General features: G+C 37.9%; 1 protein-coding gene across 7 annotated transcripts in view; it reads right to left on the minus strand.

The window, feature by feature from the left end:
- TBCD (tubulin folding cofactor D) overlaps window positions 1-15,307 on the minus strand; it is a 172,133-nt gene that overhangs the window by 23,919 nt on the left and 132,907 nt on the right. For all 7 annotated transcript variants that reach the window (XM_042448420.1, XM_042448419.1, XM_042448421.1 and 4 more), the window contains 6 exons: window positions 11,116-11,197; window positions 8,526-8,644; window positions 6,552-6,643; window positions 4,015-4,155; window positions 1,124-1,207; window positions 259-417 (listed from right to left, as the gene is read on the minus strand). In XM_042448420.1, the coding sequence (XP_042304354.1) occupies window positions 259-417; window positions 1,124-1,207; window positions 4,015-4,155; window positions 6,552-6,643; window positions 8,526-8,644; window positions 11,116-11,197 (677 nt within the window). The remainder of the gene's footprint in view (window positions 1-258; window positions 418-1,123; window positions 1,208-4,014; window positions 4,156-6,551; window positions 6,644-8,525; window positions 8,645-11,115; window positions 11,198-15,307) is intronic.

Consider the following 15,307-nt stretch of genomic DNA (forward strand, 5'->3'; position numbering starts at 1 on the left):
CTGCTTTCGGTCCAAATTTAGAAAAAAGGTGGCATATAAATAAAATAAATAATAAATTAAAAAATTAAGTACTGCAGTTTTATTTATTTTTCTTCAGAAAAACGCAAATAATGACTAAGAATCCTGAAAGCCAAATCCTGTCAAGTCAGAATGAAATGTTCTCTTTAAAGATCCTTTACAAACATGTAATATTCACAAAAGGCAATTCTTTCATGTTCTATGGATAATCTATATCTGAAACCACTAGGTATTGTTTACCTTGGAAATATCCTCTCTAATTCTTCTCGATGGGGTATATGTGGAACAGGAGGGTTGTCAAAGTACAAAAGTGTGAGGAACACAGATCCTGCATGAGCTCGAAATCGGTCAATTTTTTCCGCTGACTGTTGGGCCACACAGCACATGATCTGCTTGGTACTGAAAGTAAAATAGACAGAAAACCCATTCATTGGAACTGCATATTTTATGGAGCAACACCTTTCCCTGTTTGGTCACTCCCCAATTCCATTATAAACTTCTAATCAGGGCCCACTAAGAATTCCTTCAACAAAGGAAGTTAGAACAGCTGTGCAAAGACTGGGAAATGATTTGCTGGAGGTGGTTAGAGATTCTTGTGTTTTTCTCTCCTACCTTCCAAGAAGAAACACGAGGCCTTTCTACATGCCATGCAGAAAAGCTCCACTCACTAGCTCCCAGTTTTGATTCTCTTTTTTAAAAAAACCTATTCTAGCTATTATAAAAAATATTTTACATTTTAAAAATTATATTGTGTATTCACTATAATGATCATTATACTTTGAGCATTCAGAGAGTTGGCTTGTAACGTTTCCAAATAATTACATACATAAATAAAAGAAATTGAGTATTTTTACACGTGAAAAATGTTATAGATTCTATTTAACAAGGCAGTGATAAACAGAAACTATCATCTACATTTCTTCTGCTCACAAACAGAAGCAAATGATGATAAATTCTGGTTGAGATATTTTCCTAACAGTAGTGATGACGACAACTGAATCGCATCAATAACAGGTACTATGGAGGATTCCCCCCTCCCCGCCAAGAAATGGATGATTACCTAACCATATGGCAAGCACACATAAACTGTTTGTAAACTACATACACATCAGCGTCAATTAACTCTGGCTCAGTCTGTGTTAGCAACAGCGTCACTTCTTTTAAACTCGTCATAGCAGCTTCTCTCACCCTGTTAAAAATAAGGATACAAAGCAAGTTGCCATTATTAACTTTGAGACTCATGCAGATAAGCTGGAGTCACAGTACATCTCTGATCTGAACACAATACCTCTGTGTATATATGTGTATGCATGCACACGTGACACTGCTATCACAAGCACATCCTAGTCAGGAGAACACATACATTCTGGAACATTGAAAACTTGTTCCCTGTCACTGGTTGCCCTATTTAATACTTCTCTAGCTTTTGGTATTTCCCCCTGGCACTGTCTGGATGTTTCTACTGTTTTCAGCACAACCACAACATAAGGCTTTTGGAACAGATGGATCTCTCACAGTGATCACTCAAGCATGATACTAGACTCTCCCCTTCATGCCAGTCTCACAAATATGGCCTTGTTGTTGTGTGCCTGCATACCATTTTTGACTTATGGCAACGAAATCTACCATAGGGTCTTCTTGGCAAGTGTATTGGGGGGTGCCATTGCTGTCCTCTGAAGATGAGTGTTGTCTTGCCCAAGGTCACCCAGTATTTTTATGCTTGAGCGGGTAATCGAACCCTGATCTATAGAGTAATAGACAATGGTGGTGATGCCTAGTATATAGAGGGAATTAGTCCTGTGCTTTGAAGAGGTGTTAAAAAGCAATTCCAACTAGTTTTATTAACAGTGAAAAAGTTGCTGAAAGACACAGACTGCAAGAATGATTTCACAAACATGCTGGGAAAAAAGGATCTGGTGAGCACTTTCTCTGAAATGTTGTTACACAAGAGCCGTCACAGCAACATGTTCCTTTCCAAGACAGTTACATTATTCACTTTGAAAAGATCTACATGCATCTCACCAAGGCAGAAAGCACTTTGTACTTCTGTTCAAAGGTCAAAAAAAGGTGAAAGAATGTGAACTTTTAAAAGCAGTGGACCAGTACTTTGATCAAAATCAGACAACTGTGGTAAAATATAAAACTCTATCATAGCAGTTAGGTGAACATTCATCAGACGATACTTTTTCCTCTTTTCATGTTACTATTAAAGTATTCATATTTAACACCTGCAGACAGTTTGGACAAGTCCCAGCAAACAACCTGTCAAAAGGAATGTTAAGTTTGCATATGGAAAGTACAGTTGGTTAGCTTTCCCACGAATCTTTTTTTTTTTTAATTTCCCATTTACAAATGCAATTCTTTCCTATACCTTTTGGATAGGCACAATGCCCCTCCCGAAAAAAGACGTATTAAGTAAATAAAATTCTAAAAAGCCACCAGCCAGATGGAGATGGATCTCCAGTTCCAACTTTTTTGTGTTATTATATTCTTGCAGAGTGTCTTTATGAACCATGTGCTTTTATCCTTACTGTATGTTCTTAAACAATTTTACACTGTTTTAAATTAATATGGTAGCTTATTTTTCTTAACCTTTATATCATCAGGTTTTTAGCTGTATCTCATTTATAAGCTTGTTGTAAGCTGCATCGGGTCCCATGAACAGCAGGATACAAACAAAGCAGAACAAACAGAACAACTATTAGTGTCCTTAATGAAATAAATTTAGATAATTATCTGAATTGTGGTTTTGGACTCTAGATAACTATTTTCAATCACTGCTATGATGACCCCTACTACCATCACCAACTACAGCAAATTCATCAACTGATGAGTAAGGGGACTGCTAAGTTTGCCTGCTTAACATCTAAGAATGGGTATCATTATGCCCTTTTAGAGGCTTGAAGATAAACCTGGAAAAATATTGCTTTCTGCCCCTTAGCCCTAAGGCTATCACGGTGGCTTCTTCTGGATTTGTGGGTAAAAACTGGAGCAAACAAAATTCACCCCTTGATTTCACAACTCTGAGACCTAAATCCATTGTAAGGGCTAGTTAGTGGTGAAGGCTTTGGTTTAAGTTTCTGCATACATTCACAGATTTTCTTTCCTCCCTTCTTTCTCAGTGTGCAGAGGGGAAATGTGGCCCTCGAGATGCAGTTGGACTACAACTTCCATCTTTTCTAACCACTGGTTCTGCTGGCTGTGGTTAATGGCAGTCCAGTCATACCTGCAAAGCCACAGGTTTCCCAATCCCTGCCTTAGGGTTTGTAGAAACAGTAGAGACAGTTAACCCCTCATTTGTTTTTTAATAGGCATCAAGGCCTCTTCATAAGAGATTACAACAGATATTCCATCTACTGATACAATTGCACCCTCTGCTGTTCTGTCATCAAAATGGAATTACAAAGCAGGCACTCTCTTTTGGGACTGAGGTGTAACTAATGAAAGTTTAGAATCAAAACTACAGTAAGGAATAAAAGGTCAAGACACTTAAAACTGTTTATATCAAAAAGAGATACTATTTTTTTAAAAAAAACAGAATTTAATAAAGTTTTACACTGGTATGTCAGCAACTTAAAGATGTTTCCATCTTCCCATGCTGTTTGTTTTTTATTTTACGACATTTTAAATAAGTGTATTCTTTTAGTTTTCTGTGATCCACCCAGAATACCACTGTTATTTAGTAAGCTAAAATATAATAAATGCTTATTAATATACAATTTATAATGGAAAAATTACAAGAACTGCTAGCTGGGTTGTAAACCACTTAATACAGACATGATTTAATTTTTCATCAACTTTACTGCTTAACTTGCTTTCCCCTAAGTCCTTGTTTTGGCAAAGCTGAACTGCACCATCTTTAGGTGCTTCTGTTGTGAAATGTGCTAGTGAAACACTGTTTCTTGTAATTTTTACTGGGTGCTTCTTCTGAACCCTATTCTCTTTTTGCTTCACAACCTAAAGTGTGACTTAATCTATGAAGATGAAGTACTGTACCATGCTCCAACATCACCACGACTGTCTGTGGTGTAGTCATTCAGTCCATTCAGCAACATGTCGTATATCTGTGCAATATTATTTTTGCACACATATTCAGTTGGTGACCCTTCTCTTTTCGCGCCAACTGTTAAGCAAACTCTGGAAAAAGAACAAATACATATACACAAAATTACCAATATGTCTGTAGAATCGTAGCACAGTTTAAGATTCACTAACAAAAAAACCAAACTCTGCTTAACACTTTCATGAATGATTCACTATTATAGTTGATAAGTCAAAATGGATAGAAAAAGCATCTTCTACCTGAGGCTATTACAAAAACTGCAGAACAAAAAGTGATTGAGCCCAGTGAATTCTAATTCTACACCTGAACTGTAGAATTAACTAGTGATTAAAGAGGAGAGGGAGAGATACCAATTGATTTCATGTTCCTGTAGCCAAGATCCTGTCATAGCTATTAGTCCTGGAGACAAGCACAGGATTCAACTGGGAATTAAATATGAAGTCAGTCTATGTGCAGCTCAGCTTGGTGCCATACAACAATTTACTCAGATTAAGGAATCAAGTCAGAGATAGTCACTTTACCCAGAAAGGTGACAGTGTACTGGCCCTTTGCATCATATTAGCACATCCTTTGGCCCTCAATTCTGCTTGCAAGCTGCCAGGGGTTCTGCAGAGATTAAAGTTTCTGGGCCCAAAGTTGATGGTTCAAGATTCTGCACAGATCCATTGTTATGCTAAATGTGCTGTGATGTCCAGCCAGGACTTTTTGAATCTCCCCCTACATTTCCTTTCATATTGGTTCAGGCCATGGTATGTTTTAGTGTAGGAAATGTTCATTGTATTAGGTGTGGGAGGAGCTGTAGGATCCCCTGCAGGTTTTTCCCAGGTTTGGTTTGCCCCTTCCCCGCATGCTCTGTTTCAGCTGGAGGCTTTTAGTTTGAGGCAGTCTTTGCTGTGAGCTGGCAAAGCTGTCTTTTGGTGGCAAACAGGCCCAGACAGCCAGAAAGGGCATTTCTTACACGTTAGCCATTCAGTTACCAGGAACTAGTTAGCTGATTTAGTTACCAGAAACAAGTCAGCAAAATTAGTTACCTACATCAAGTCAAAGAATTCAGGAGCTGAAAGACCCTGCACCAGCTCCATTGTGAGAGGAGATCAAACCAAGATCAGACCCAGAAAGATGACACCCTGAAGATTGCTGAAAGTCTGTAAAGTATCTTTTATTACAAGTTATTTAGAGCTGGGGAGGAGAAAACTACTTTTGTTCTTTACATTAAACTTCACCCTTTTTTGAACTTTACATTCAGCTTCAGAGCCTTTTTGGGTAAAAGAGTTTGATTTCACCAGGGTACCGGTGTTGCACGCCCAAACCTGCCACCACCTTTAGTTGGGTGTGTCTTCACATGTGCCAAGTGGCATATGGCCTGCTATGCTGCAGACCTCTCATGTGCATTACACCAATTAATATGTTGTTTAATCCATACAAAACTTACTGGCATTTGTCAATAAGCAGAAATTCAACAGTGTGTTACTAGTTATAATACACCCCTGCTTTGCACTCCTTAAAAAGACACATATAATTATACAGGTAAAGGATGGGGCAAATTAGTTAAAAATAATAATACTAAGGAAACTATGCAGGAAAGTCCCCTGGCACCTGAACAGGATAATAACCTTGTGAAAATTAAAAAATAAATAAATAAAATACAGGAATGCAACTTCAACAGCACACATTTACACAAATAAATGCAAAATGATGCCACTAAGAGCTCTATCACTATACAAATGCAATATACAAACTCTGCTAATAAAATTAATAAAGACTAATACTACTTCATAAAGATCTCAGAAGAATTAAAAATATTCTCTCACTGTACAATGAACATTATGGAGAGGAAAAATCAGCTAAACTTAAAAGCACCATGGTCTTGTTTCAGAATTGCAATCATTGCATTGTATGTACCATAGAAAAAACACCATTGGATGGAGCCTTAAAAAGAAAATGAACTTACTGTATGTACTCATGTATAAGTCTAGAAATTATAGACAAAAAATTGACCATAAAACCCTGGGTTGACTTATCCACAGGTCAGTGTAATTACTGTACTTTAACTAACACACACACACATACACGGAGCCATCCCCTTTCAATGATTAGAGTGGTAAAAGGCATGAGCTTAGTCCATCCTGGGAGCACCAAAAAGAAGCATGGATCCCCTCTACTCTCTCACCCATTCAGCCTATAGGTTGAGCACAAACAGTTATGCATACCATAAGTTCTCTGGTATCATTTTCCTTTGTATCATCCTTTACATCCTTTGTTACATGCCCCTAAATTTTACCCATGACTTATCCATGGGTCATATCAAAATCCATAATTTGGGCCCCAAAACCTGCCCTCGACTTATACATGGGGTCGACTTATAGTCAAGTATATACAGTATCTCTTTTTTGATAGGCCGTGCTTTTAAATTTGACAGTGAAGAAATAAATAAAATGAAGGCACATGTAAAACAAACTGTACAGCATACTTTGCAATAGCTTTTAACCCATCTCTTCTGGATTCAGCAAAGCTCACAGTTTCAGGGGAAATTGAAGTGACTCTCTTCAAACCTTCTAAAACCTAAAAGAAAACAGAAAAAAATGTTTTGCATTACAGTGCACCCGCACCATACGCAGGCACACTATACGCGGCTTCCTGCTTATGCAGAAGCCACTTGACAATATAAACAATGGTGTGTGTGCCCATGGCGTGTGTGCCACGCCACTGCCATGTGCACGCACCCCATTGTTTCCTATGGGGCATGAGCATACGTGGATTTTCCCTTACACAAGGGGGTCCAGAACGGATCCCCCGTGTAAGGGGAGGGCCCACTGTATATTCTTTGCTCTATATTAAGGTTTTTTTGTGATGATATCTTTGGGCAGGAAAACAACAGAAGGTATAGTTGCTGTGAGGACCAGGTTGCAGAGTAAAAAGGGTAGATGTGAGGGAATAAATACTCCATAAGCTGCACACAAATGCTGTATTAAAAGTCTGGTTTTATTAACAAGCATCCAGTTCCAGCCTACATTTATCATCTATCTGTGTGAGAGGTTAGCATGCCAAGTTATCTTTTTGTTTCGATATACATTTGAGGACTGATTTCTTAGGAAGGGTAATGGACCTTGCATAATGTGCTGGATTTGTTGCTTTATTTTTAATGTTTTGTTGGTTGGTTGGTTGGTAGGTTTTAATTCTTTCATAGGCCTGAAACAGATGGGCAGGAAAGTGCAACTTCTGACTTCTTTGGGGGTGGGGTGTGCAGATAATACACACCCCTAGGATAGCTGGAAGCTGCGTGGAGAGTGCACCCAGCTGGGAAAACTAGCTGCTAAAACAGCGGGAAAGTCCACTCTTTGCTGGTGTCCTGTTGAGCACTGCAGCGGCAGCCTGGATTGAGATCAGGACCATGCAGTCACCATGGTCCCACACTGACTAGGGTGGGAGCAGCCTCTGGCCTGTCTGCATGGCCCCATAGTTTACATTTTATGTAAAATTTTTGTACGTTGTGCATTTTTAGCTATGTTTAACTGTTGTAAGATGCCTTGGTATAACTGGGGTTATGCCAACATAAGTCAGTAAACAGATTATAGCCTACATATCCCTAGTAAGGATAATATGTCTATAAGAAAAGATGGAAAAACTGTCTCTTTTCATTCAGATGCTCCTTTCCCACAGCATACCTCTTTCAAAAGTTGTATCTATACATGGCCAGTTATACTTGATAGTTGCAGTTACAGTGGGCCCCTGGTTTCCACTAAGGTTTGGTTTCAGGACCCCTGTGGATACCAAAATCCAGGGACCCTCAAGTCCCATTAAATACAATGACACAGTAAAATGGTGTCCCTTACATGAAATGTAAAAAGAAGGTTTGCATTTTGGAATTTATATTTTTGGAATATTTTCAAGCTGTGGATGGTTGAATCTGTGGATAAAGAATCCGTAGATATGAACAGCTGACTTTACTATACTTTCCTACTTGAACATTTTCTCTTTGACCTTCTGCTGATGCATCTCATAAATGTGACTATGCAGTTATCCATAAGAAATCACATACTGAAAAGTTTTCAGCTTCCCTGACCACAGAAGGAAACTACAGACATCCCTGTGTAATTCAGCACTGGATATTCCAGAGTTGACGGAGGACAATACATTACCAGGGAAAACCAATCCCCTCATCAACCAGGTGATAATGATTTGCTATTTTCCTCTATGTTTCTACCCACAAGCCAGGCATGTGTAAGCATGCCTACAGTTATCCTGAGAAAGATGTGAATGTCTTCTGACAAGTCAAAGATTGCTAATCTTATGTGTTTTATGCAAATAAAAATACAGATATTTTATTATAAAACACTGACAGAACAAATATATATTTAATTAATCAGAAATTTAATTCAGAAACATTCATTTAAACATTTAGAAAAGTGTTAACGTTCCATCTAACACCTGCATTCTATCTTACCTTCTGGAATTTGCCTTTTAGAAGCAACTTAGGAAGAGCACCCAAGGCTAGAGAAAAGCCACACCGAATCATTTCCTCATGGCTTTGCAGGCCTGAAATGTATTGCTTCACCAGTTCATCTAGAAAAACACAACAGTCATTGTTTGTTAATTGGAACTTAACAGAAGAGGACAAGGAAGATAGGTGATTGCTATGCAGCTCTAAAACATTTGTATTAGCATAAAATATTTCCAAAGGCAGTGAAAAATGTTGACTTCAAAGTGGTGAAAATATTCTTTATACAATGATTCTACTCTTAGTTATTCAAAATATTTACTATAGCAATGTTTTATTAATAAAGCAGCACAACATACTCAAACATGATTGCATTGGTCTATTTTTCTTTTGTGTGGCATCCTTTGGCAACTGTATTGCAGAATGTGTTTAAAAGCATTAAAGGATATAAATCCACTGACTGTTGAAGAAAAACCTCTTTAAAAATGTGAATTCTGCTACCCAAATGATTTCTGGGCACTTACACAAATTTAAATGTTTTTGCCTCTGAGTACTTTATGCTATCTTCTTTTTGAAAGAGAACCAAAGAGTTGGTTACAATACTTTATGTATAGTTTGGTTCTATGAAACAGAAATATAACAGTATTTGTAATTAAAGTTTTGTATGATATTAAAAAACAAAGCCAAGTTAATCAGAAATATTCTCTCTAATTTTCAGTGTTGAGCATAACTTAAATAGTATGACTACATCAGAAAACTAGTTCTCTAACAAAAAGATAAAAGCCTTTAAAAATGAGGCCCCAAAACAACAGCAGAGAAGGACAGAGATGAAACAAAACAACAGAAAAGGAGAAGACAGAGTTAGAGCCTTATCATATGTCAAAAATAAGCCAACACACAGTGAGAGAGAAGAGCCTTTCTGCTTACCTCTCCACATGACACCACAGCACTTCCATTCTCCTTCCAGAGGGAGACTGTCATAAAAGCATGCCCTTTGCCAAATGGATTTTTCCAACACAACAAAAGACATGTTTTATGACCATCCCCACTGGGAAGAAGATCTGCGACAGCATGCAGTTAGGTGAGGAGAAAGCCCCTTCGCTCTCACTGCATGTCAGGTTACTTTTGACATTTGATAAGGCTGTTAGTCCACTAGAAACACAAAGGGCCACCTATTTTGATTAAAAGAACTTCCGCAACAACAAAATCACAAGTATTGTGTCTTTAGTCTGTCTGAGAGCAGATTCATATGACCCTTGGATCAGAACTTTCAAGGAGTTAATTCTTCAAGCATCCCTATCCCATTCCTGCCTATATGTTGTGTGCATTAACAGCAAAGACAATAAACTGCAACAGCATCTATTTTAATTTCAAATAAATTTTTAGCACTTGGTACACAATGAAGAAGTGGCAGAAAAGCAATCAAAAGTTATATTTTAAAAATATCCAACAATGGCTATGGGACTATAACATAGCAGGCACCCTCGGGAATGTAAACATGATACTGCGATATGGTGCCCAAAGTCTACACAGTATTAATTTAACATAATTAATGGCTACAAGCTGAAAGAAATGTTGGGAGGGGGAGAAAACCACTGAAATAGATTAAGTAAAAACAAAAGTGAAACTGCAGGCAAGAGGAAGCAGAAAAGCATATAGAAAATTATTAAACAGAAGAGAGAAACAGAATTATAATCTTCACTTGTAATGCCTTCAGCGTGGAAGTGTCAACTAGGTCTTCAGTCTATGGTCAAGTCCCAAATGATCAACCTCTGTAGCTTGACTATCAATTCTGACTGCATACCAGAACTAAGTGTATTTTTGTTTGTTATTATTGTTGTTGTTTTGGGATTTTTTGGTATCTGCTTGTTAAGGAGGTATAGGTCTTTATTCCTTGGTGGGAAGAGACAATGTAAATCCAAATTAAAGGAAATTAGCTGGGAGGCTGCATCCACCTTGCAATCCCATTCTAACTAAGCTTTCATTTTTTCTAGTTTTCACCCCACCCACTTTTAATTCTTGTTTTCTATTTCGTGGGGGGGGGGAATCAACTCACATGAACCACACTACATTAAATGCTCCAAGAGATGTGGCTATAAGTCATCAAAATGCTGACATTTGCTGGGTTCTGTATCTGCCATCTTCCATCCTTTTATTCTGTTCCTATACTATTATTAAATCTGTTTATAATGAGATCTCTTAGCTGCTACAGCAAATCATTCTGTATTGCTATTAAAGTTGGATCTTTGCATTGTAGAGTTTAAAGATGTGGAAGAAAGGCAATTAATTCAAGTGGCAATGGGAGATTTACTACAGACATTACAAACAACATTGTCCCATACATGTGCAAGTAAGAATTCTTTCATTTCTCCAAGGCATTTCTCCAGAAGGAACAGGCAATGTACATTAAGTAGCCATCTCCAATTAAATGCTTCTTAATAGCCTACATAACAGGGCTGGGTCCTGAGAAGCTGCTAACCACCAAGGTGTTATTTAATTTAGGCTAGTTTTGCTTTTGCTGGAATTTTTCTAGCTAGCAAGGTCATCATAAGTTATCCCTTAATGAAGACAAGAGACAAACCTTGTGAATCATTACCTTGTTGAGCTGGATTTGCACTTCCCTCTCCAGTGCAATAATATTCATTACACAAAGCAGCTAAAGCAGAGACTGCTGATTCCTAAGGCAAAGACAAAAGCAAAATTTGAAAAACATAAAAATCTCACCCTTTCAAATTGCCACCCTAAAGTAGCAAACAGTTCAGTTGTAGAAAAACCCAACAGATAATCCCTAAGGCTTGTTCTGTCATGTACTTAGGGCTGGATTCACACAAACACCATGTGTCATCAAGTAACCCATTAATCTTGAAAAGGACCTTCCAAACATCTTAGAACAATGTGCTACAAAGAGTTATAAGAATCATGTGTACTGAACATTCATATGATTCTTAAAACTGCCTACACTAGTCAATTGTTTCACTTTAGAAACTACAAACAGGCCTAATTACTAACCATCCTGGCTGTACTATCAATTTGGTATCAGATTTGAGAATAACACAAACAAAAATCTGCTGATAAATATTTTTTTAAACTCTTGATATCACTGCATTTACACCAGACTTATAAAACTAGATTTAATGTAATTTAATTTTAGTAGATTTAAGCTAAGGGCCCAAACAAAATAGCACTTCTTTGATACTTATTCAACTTATTACAAAGAAAGATAGTTTTGCACACAGATAGATGTGTACATACTACCTCCCATACTACTTTCAAAGCTATGACCATAACAGAGGCAGATTTTAAGCAAAAATCCATACCCATATGATGATCCTACACAGAACAGCACATGGGAGCACGTGGTATTATGGGCAGGACTCATTTGGTTGGGATATGGCAGCTTCCCAAATATATATCATACTTGATACAAGCTGTAGAACTTATTGGTGCTACTCATCACTCCCACATATGTAAGTGAAACCAGTGGCCGTATTTATTGAACTGAGGAAAACTATTTTATACTCAACAGACAATGCCCAAGCTCCAATAGTGGCCATCCATTGGATCCCACTGCTTCTGCCAGAATCATTAGTCTCTCCTCTCTAATGTAGTACCCTCACCCCCAAGTATCCTAAAAGCTTGCTCAGGGTGGTTGAGAAACCCTTTGGAGCAGCATTTGAAAAAACAGAGTGCTATATAGTTAGAACAAGGGATGAAATTCTATTGTCATTGCATGCTTAGTACATTTTTTAGCTCTACAAGTATATTATAGGCTGCTACCACCAGATAAATCTGGGCTAAAATATCCAGACTTCTTGGGAAGAGTTGATTTATCACCAAGAAGTAATTTTACAGGAAATATCGACTGAATATCAAATATTCAAAAATTTTAGCTACAATTCTCATGGTTTAAGAACCTGCTTTATTTAATAAGGTTTGCTATAGTCTCTCCATCATAGGCCTGTTTGGCAGAATTCAAGAACTAGAACATTTGAATAGTTTTCAATGACTGTTCTATTTAAGTTATATTGAGTTATTCATTGGGGTATAAAATTATTTCATATCTATCATGACAACTCCCTGTCCTTTCACAAATATACTCCATTTCTATCCACCTACCAATATATGCCAAAATGCTCTTTAGACCTATGAAGTGTTCTGCCCATGTCATGTACGGACATGAGAAGGAGTCTTGTATTCTGCAATATGCAATAATACCTTTTTTAAAAATGACAATCAGGGAGTGTTGCACTTTGTAGTCTTATTAGCGTTCAGCTCTAAAAAAAGTGACTTTACTACTAAGTTTCTTGCTGAACCAATGCCAACTTGCAAAGTATGGGTTTGAAGCATCCACCGAAGTGTGCATGAAGTAACCAGATGAACCTCATAAATTTGTATTTAACATCAAAATTCAACTGACGTATTCAATAGGGCATGGAAACTGAAGAAATATATTTGTCACCACCATTTTTTCTTCATGTTTTAACTGAGCACCCATCATTTTTTTTATCAACACAGCAAATAATGCAAAAACACTGAAGACCTGTTCAAGAACTCAAGGTAATCAAATATATAAGAGTGATGCTGGACTGGACCAATGTCTTATTCAGTCCAGCATTTTCTTCCCATTGCAGTTCAACCCAATGACTCAATGAGAATCTCTTAAGCAGAGCATGAGCACAACAGCACCTGCTTGTTTGTATTGCTCAGCAACTGACATACAGAGGCAAACTGCCACCAACACTGAAAGTTAATACCTAGTTGACGTGACCATTAACAACCTTGTCCTCTTAGAGATACTTTTTCCTGGTTCCCTTTAAAGAACAGCTGTAGTAGCAGATGCCATGCTTTTGATTAAGCAGTGTGTAAAGAATCACTTCCTGTTCTGTTCTGAATCTTCCTCCAATTAGGTTTGATGACACAATGTTCTACTACCGAGAGGGTAAAATACTCCACATATCTACTTTCTTCACTCCATGTATAATTTTATGTACCTCTATCATGCCCCTTTCCTTTTTGTCCTAACAGAATTGACAAAATTGTTGCTCCTGATAATTTTGTTTTCCCCTTTCCTGCACCTTTTCTAACTTTAAAATATTCTGTTACATTCTTGACACCATGAGTGGTTCAGAAATGAAACCAATTGCCTAGAGAGACTGTGAGATCTACTTCTCTGACCTCTTCAAAAAGAGGCTCTACTGCTAGCTGTTGGGATGTTTCAGCTGGAAATCATGCATTGAGCAGGGGGTTGGACTCCATGGCCCATGAGGTCCCTTCTATCTCTTGGCTTCTATGATTCCTTTAACACTATATGATTACAGTACATGATTTCATTTTAACTGCCAATGGCTGCATCCTACAAAATCCTGGGGTTTGTAGTTCAGTGAGGCAGTAGAAGAGCATTCTGGCTGAATATCCCAAATGCCCCTCCCTAAACTACCAGTCCAGGATTCCAAAGGATGAAGCCATGGTAATTAAAATGGAATCATACCATTATAACTGTACAGTGTGAGAAGGCTTCTCAGAGGTGCAGTGAATACAACTGTACATAGTAACATCACAGATTTATGTAAATCATGTGAGCCCTCAAAAGTTATTGAACTTCCATTTTCACCAGCCCTAGTCATCATAACTAACTGTGAAGGATGCTGGAAGCTGTAATCAAACATCTGGAGGGACACATTACTCCCACCTCAATATAAAGATATTAAGGTCTTGGCAGTTTTATTTTCAGTTCCAATTATCTTCAGGATTGTGTGACTTTTTCCCAGCAACTGAAGACTGGGTCAACATTTTAATGAAACTATTCAGTACAATTCCATAGTGTCTTCCTTCATGATTTACCAACAGACCAAGCCCCATTAGTGTGTTAAATTAGTATTTTTTGCCCTAATGTGCACCGTTTTACATTTGGCTACACTGAACAATTCACACTTGCAAAACACTTGCAATTTTAATGCACATTTGCCCACTTTGGAGATTTTCTTTTGGAGTAATTTGCTGTCCCTATTTGCTTTATCCACTTTGGTATCTTCAGCTCATTGTTCACCCCTAACTCCAGGTCAATTTTAAAAAGTAGTAGTTCCAAGAGAGATCCTTGTGGGGAGTACACTGTTTACCTCTGTCATGTCAGATTCCATTTCATTCTCAGAGGATGAATCTAATGTTGAGCTTTCCATGAGCCCTCTTGATTCCCGTAGTCCCAGCACTCCTGGAGATGCTAGACCAGACCCTTCAACTGTGGCAGACTTGGAGTTAACTTCAGATGGGACCCTGAGGAACCTGCTGTACTCACGGAGTCAGACGAGGAGGCCAAGTATACACCCAGCCCAAGGGGGTTTCAGTGCCAAAAGGTACATGTACAGAAAGTTCCCATCAGTAAAGCTGTACACCTAAGAGACTTGACTATACCTTTGGATCACACTCATAACTAGAGTACTTTTTAAAGTCCAAAACACACTGGAGAAATAATCCAGTTTGAGACTTCTTTAACTGCCCTGGCTCAATGCTATTGAATTATGGGAACTGTAGCTTTGTGAGACATTTAGACTTGTAAATTGAGAGCTCTGGTGCCACAATAAACTACAGTACAATTCCCAGGATTGCCTAGCATTGAGCCAGGGCAGTTAAAGTGGTCTCAAACTGGATTATTTCTGCAGTGTGCTTTGGGCCTATGTTTGACCTCAGAAAACTATACTGAGATGTAGGCATAAACCCCCACAATGCATTTATGAAAACATCATTTCATTGCAAAAAGAAAACGAAACAAAAACCTAACATTTTACCTATTC

Source organism: Sceloporus undulatus, chromosome 2 (genome assembly GCF_019175285.1).
Source record: "Sceloporus undulatus isolate JIND9_A2432 ecotype Alabama chromosome 2, SceUnd_v1.1, whole genome shotgun sequence".
NCBI classification, from domain to species: Eukaryota; Metazoa; Chordata; class Lepidosauria; order Squamata; family Phrynosomatidae; genus Sceloporus; species Sceloporus undulatus.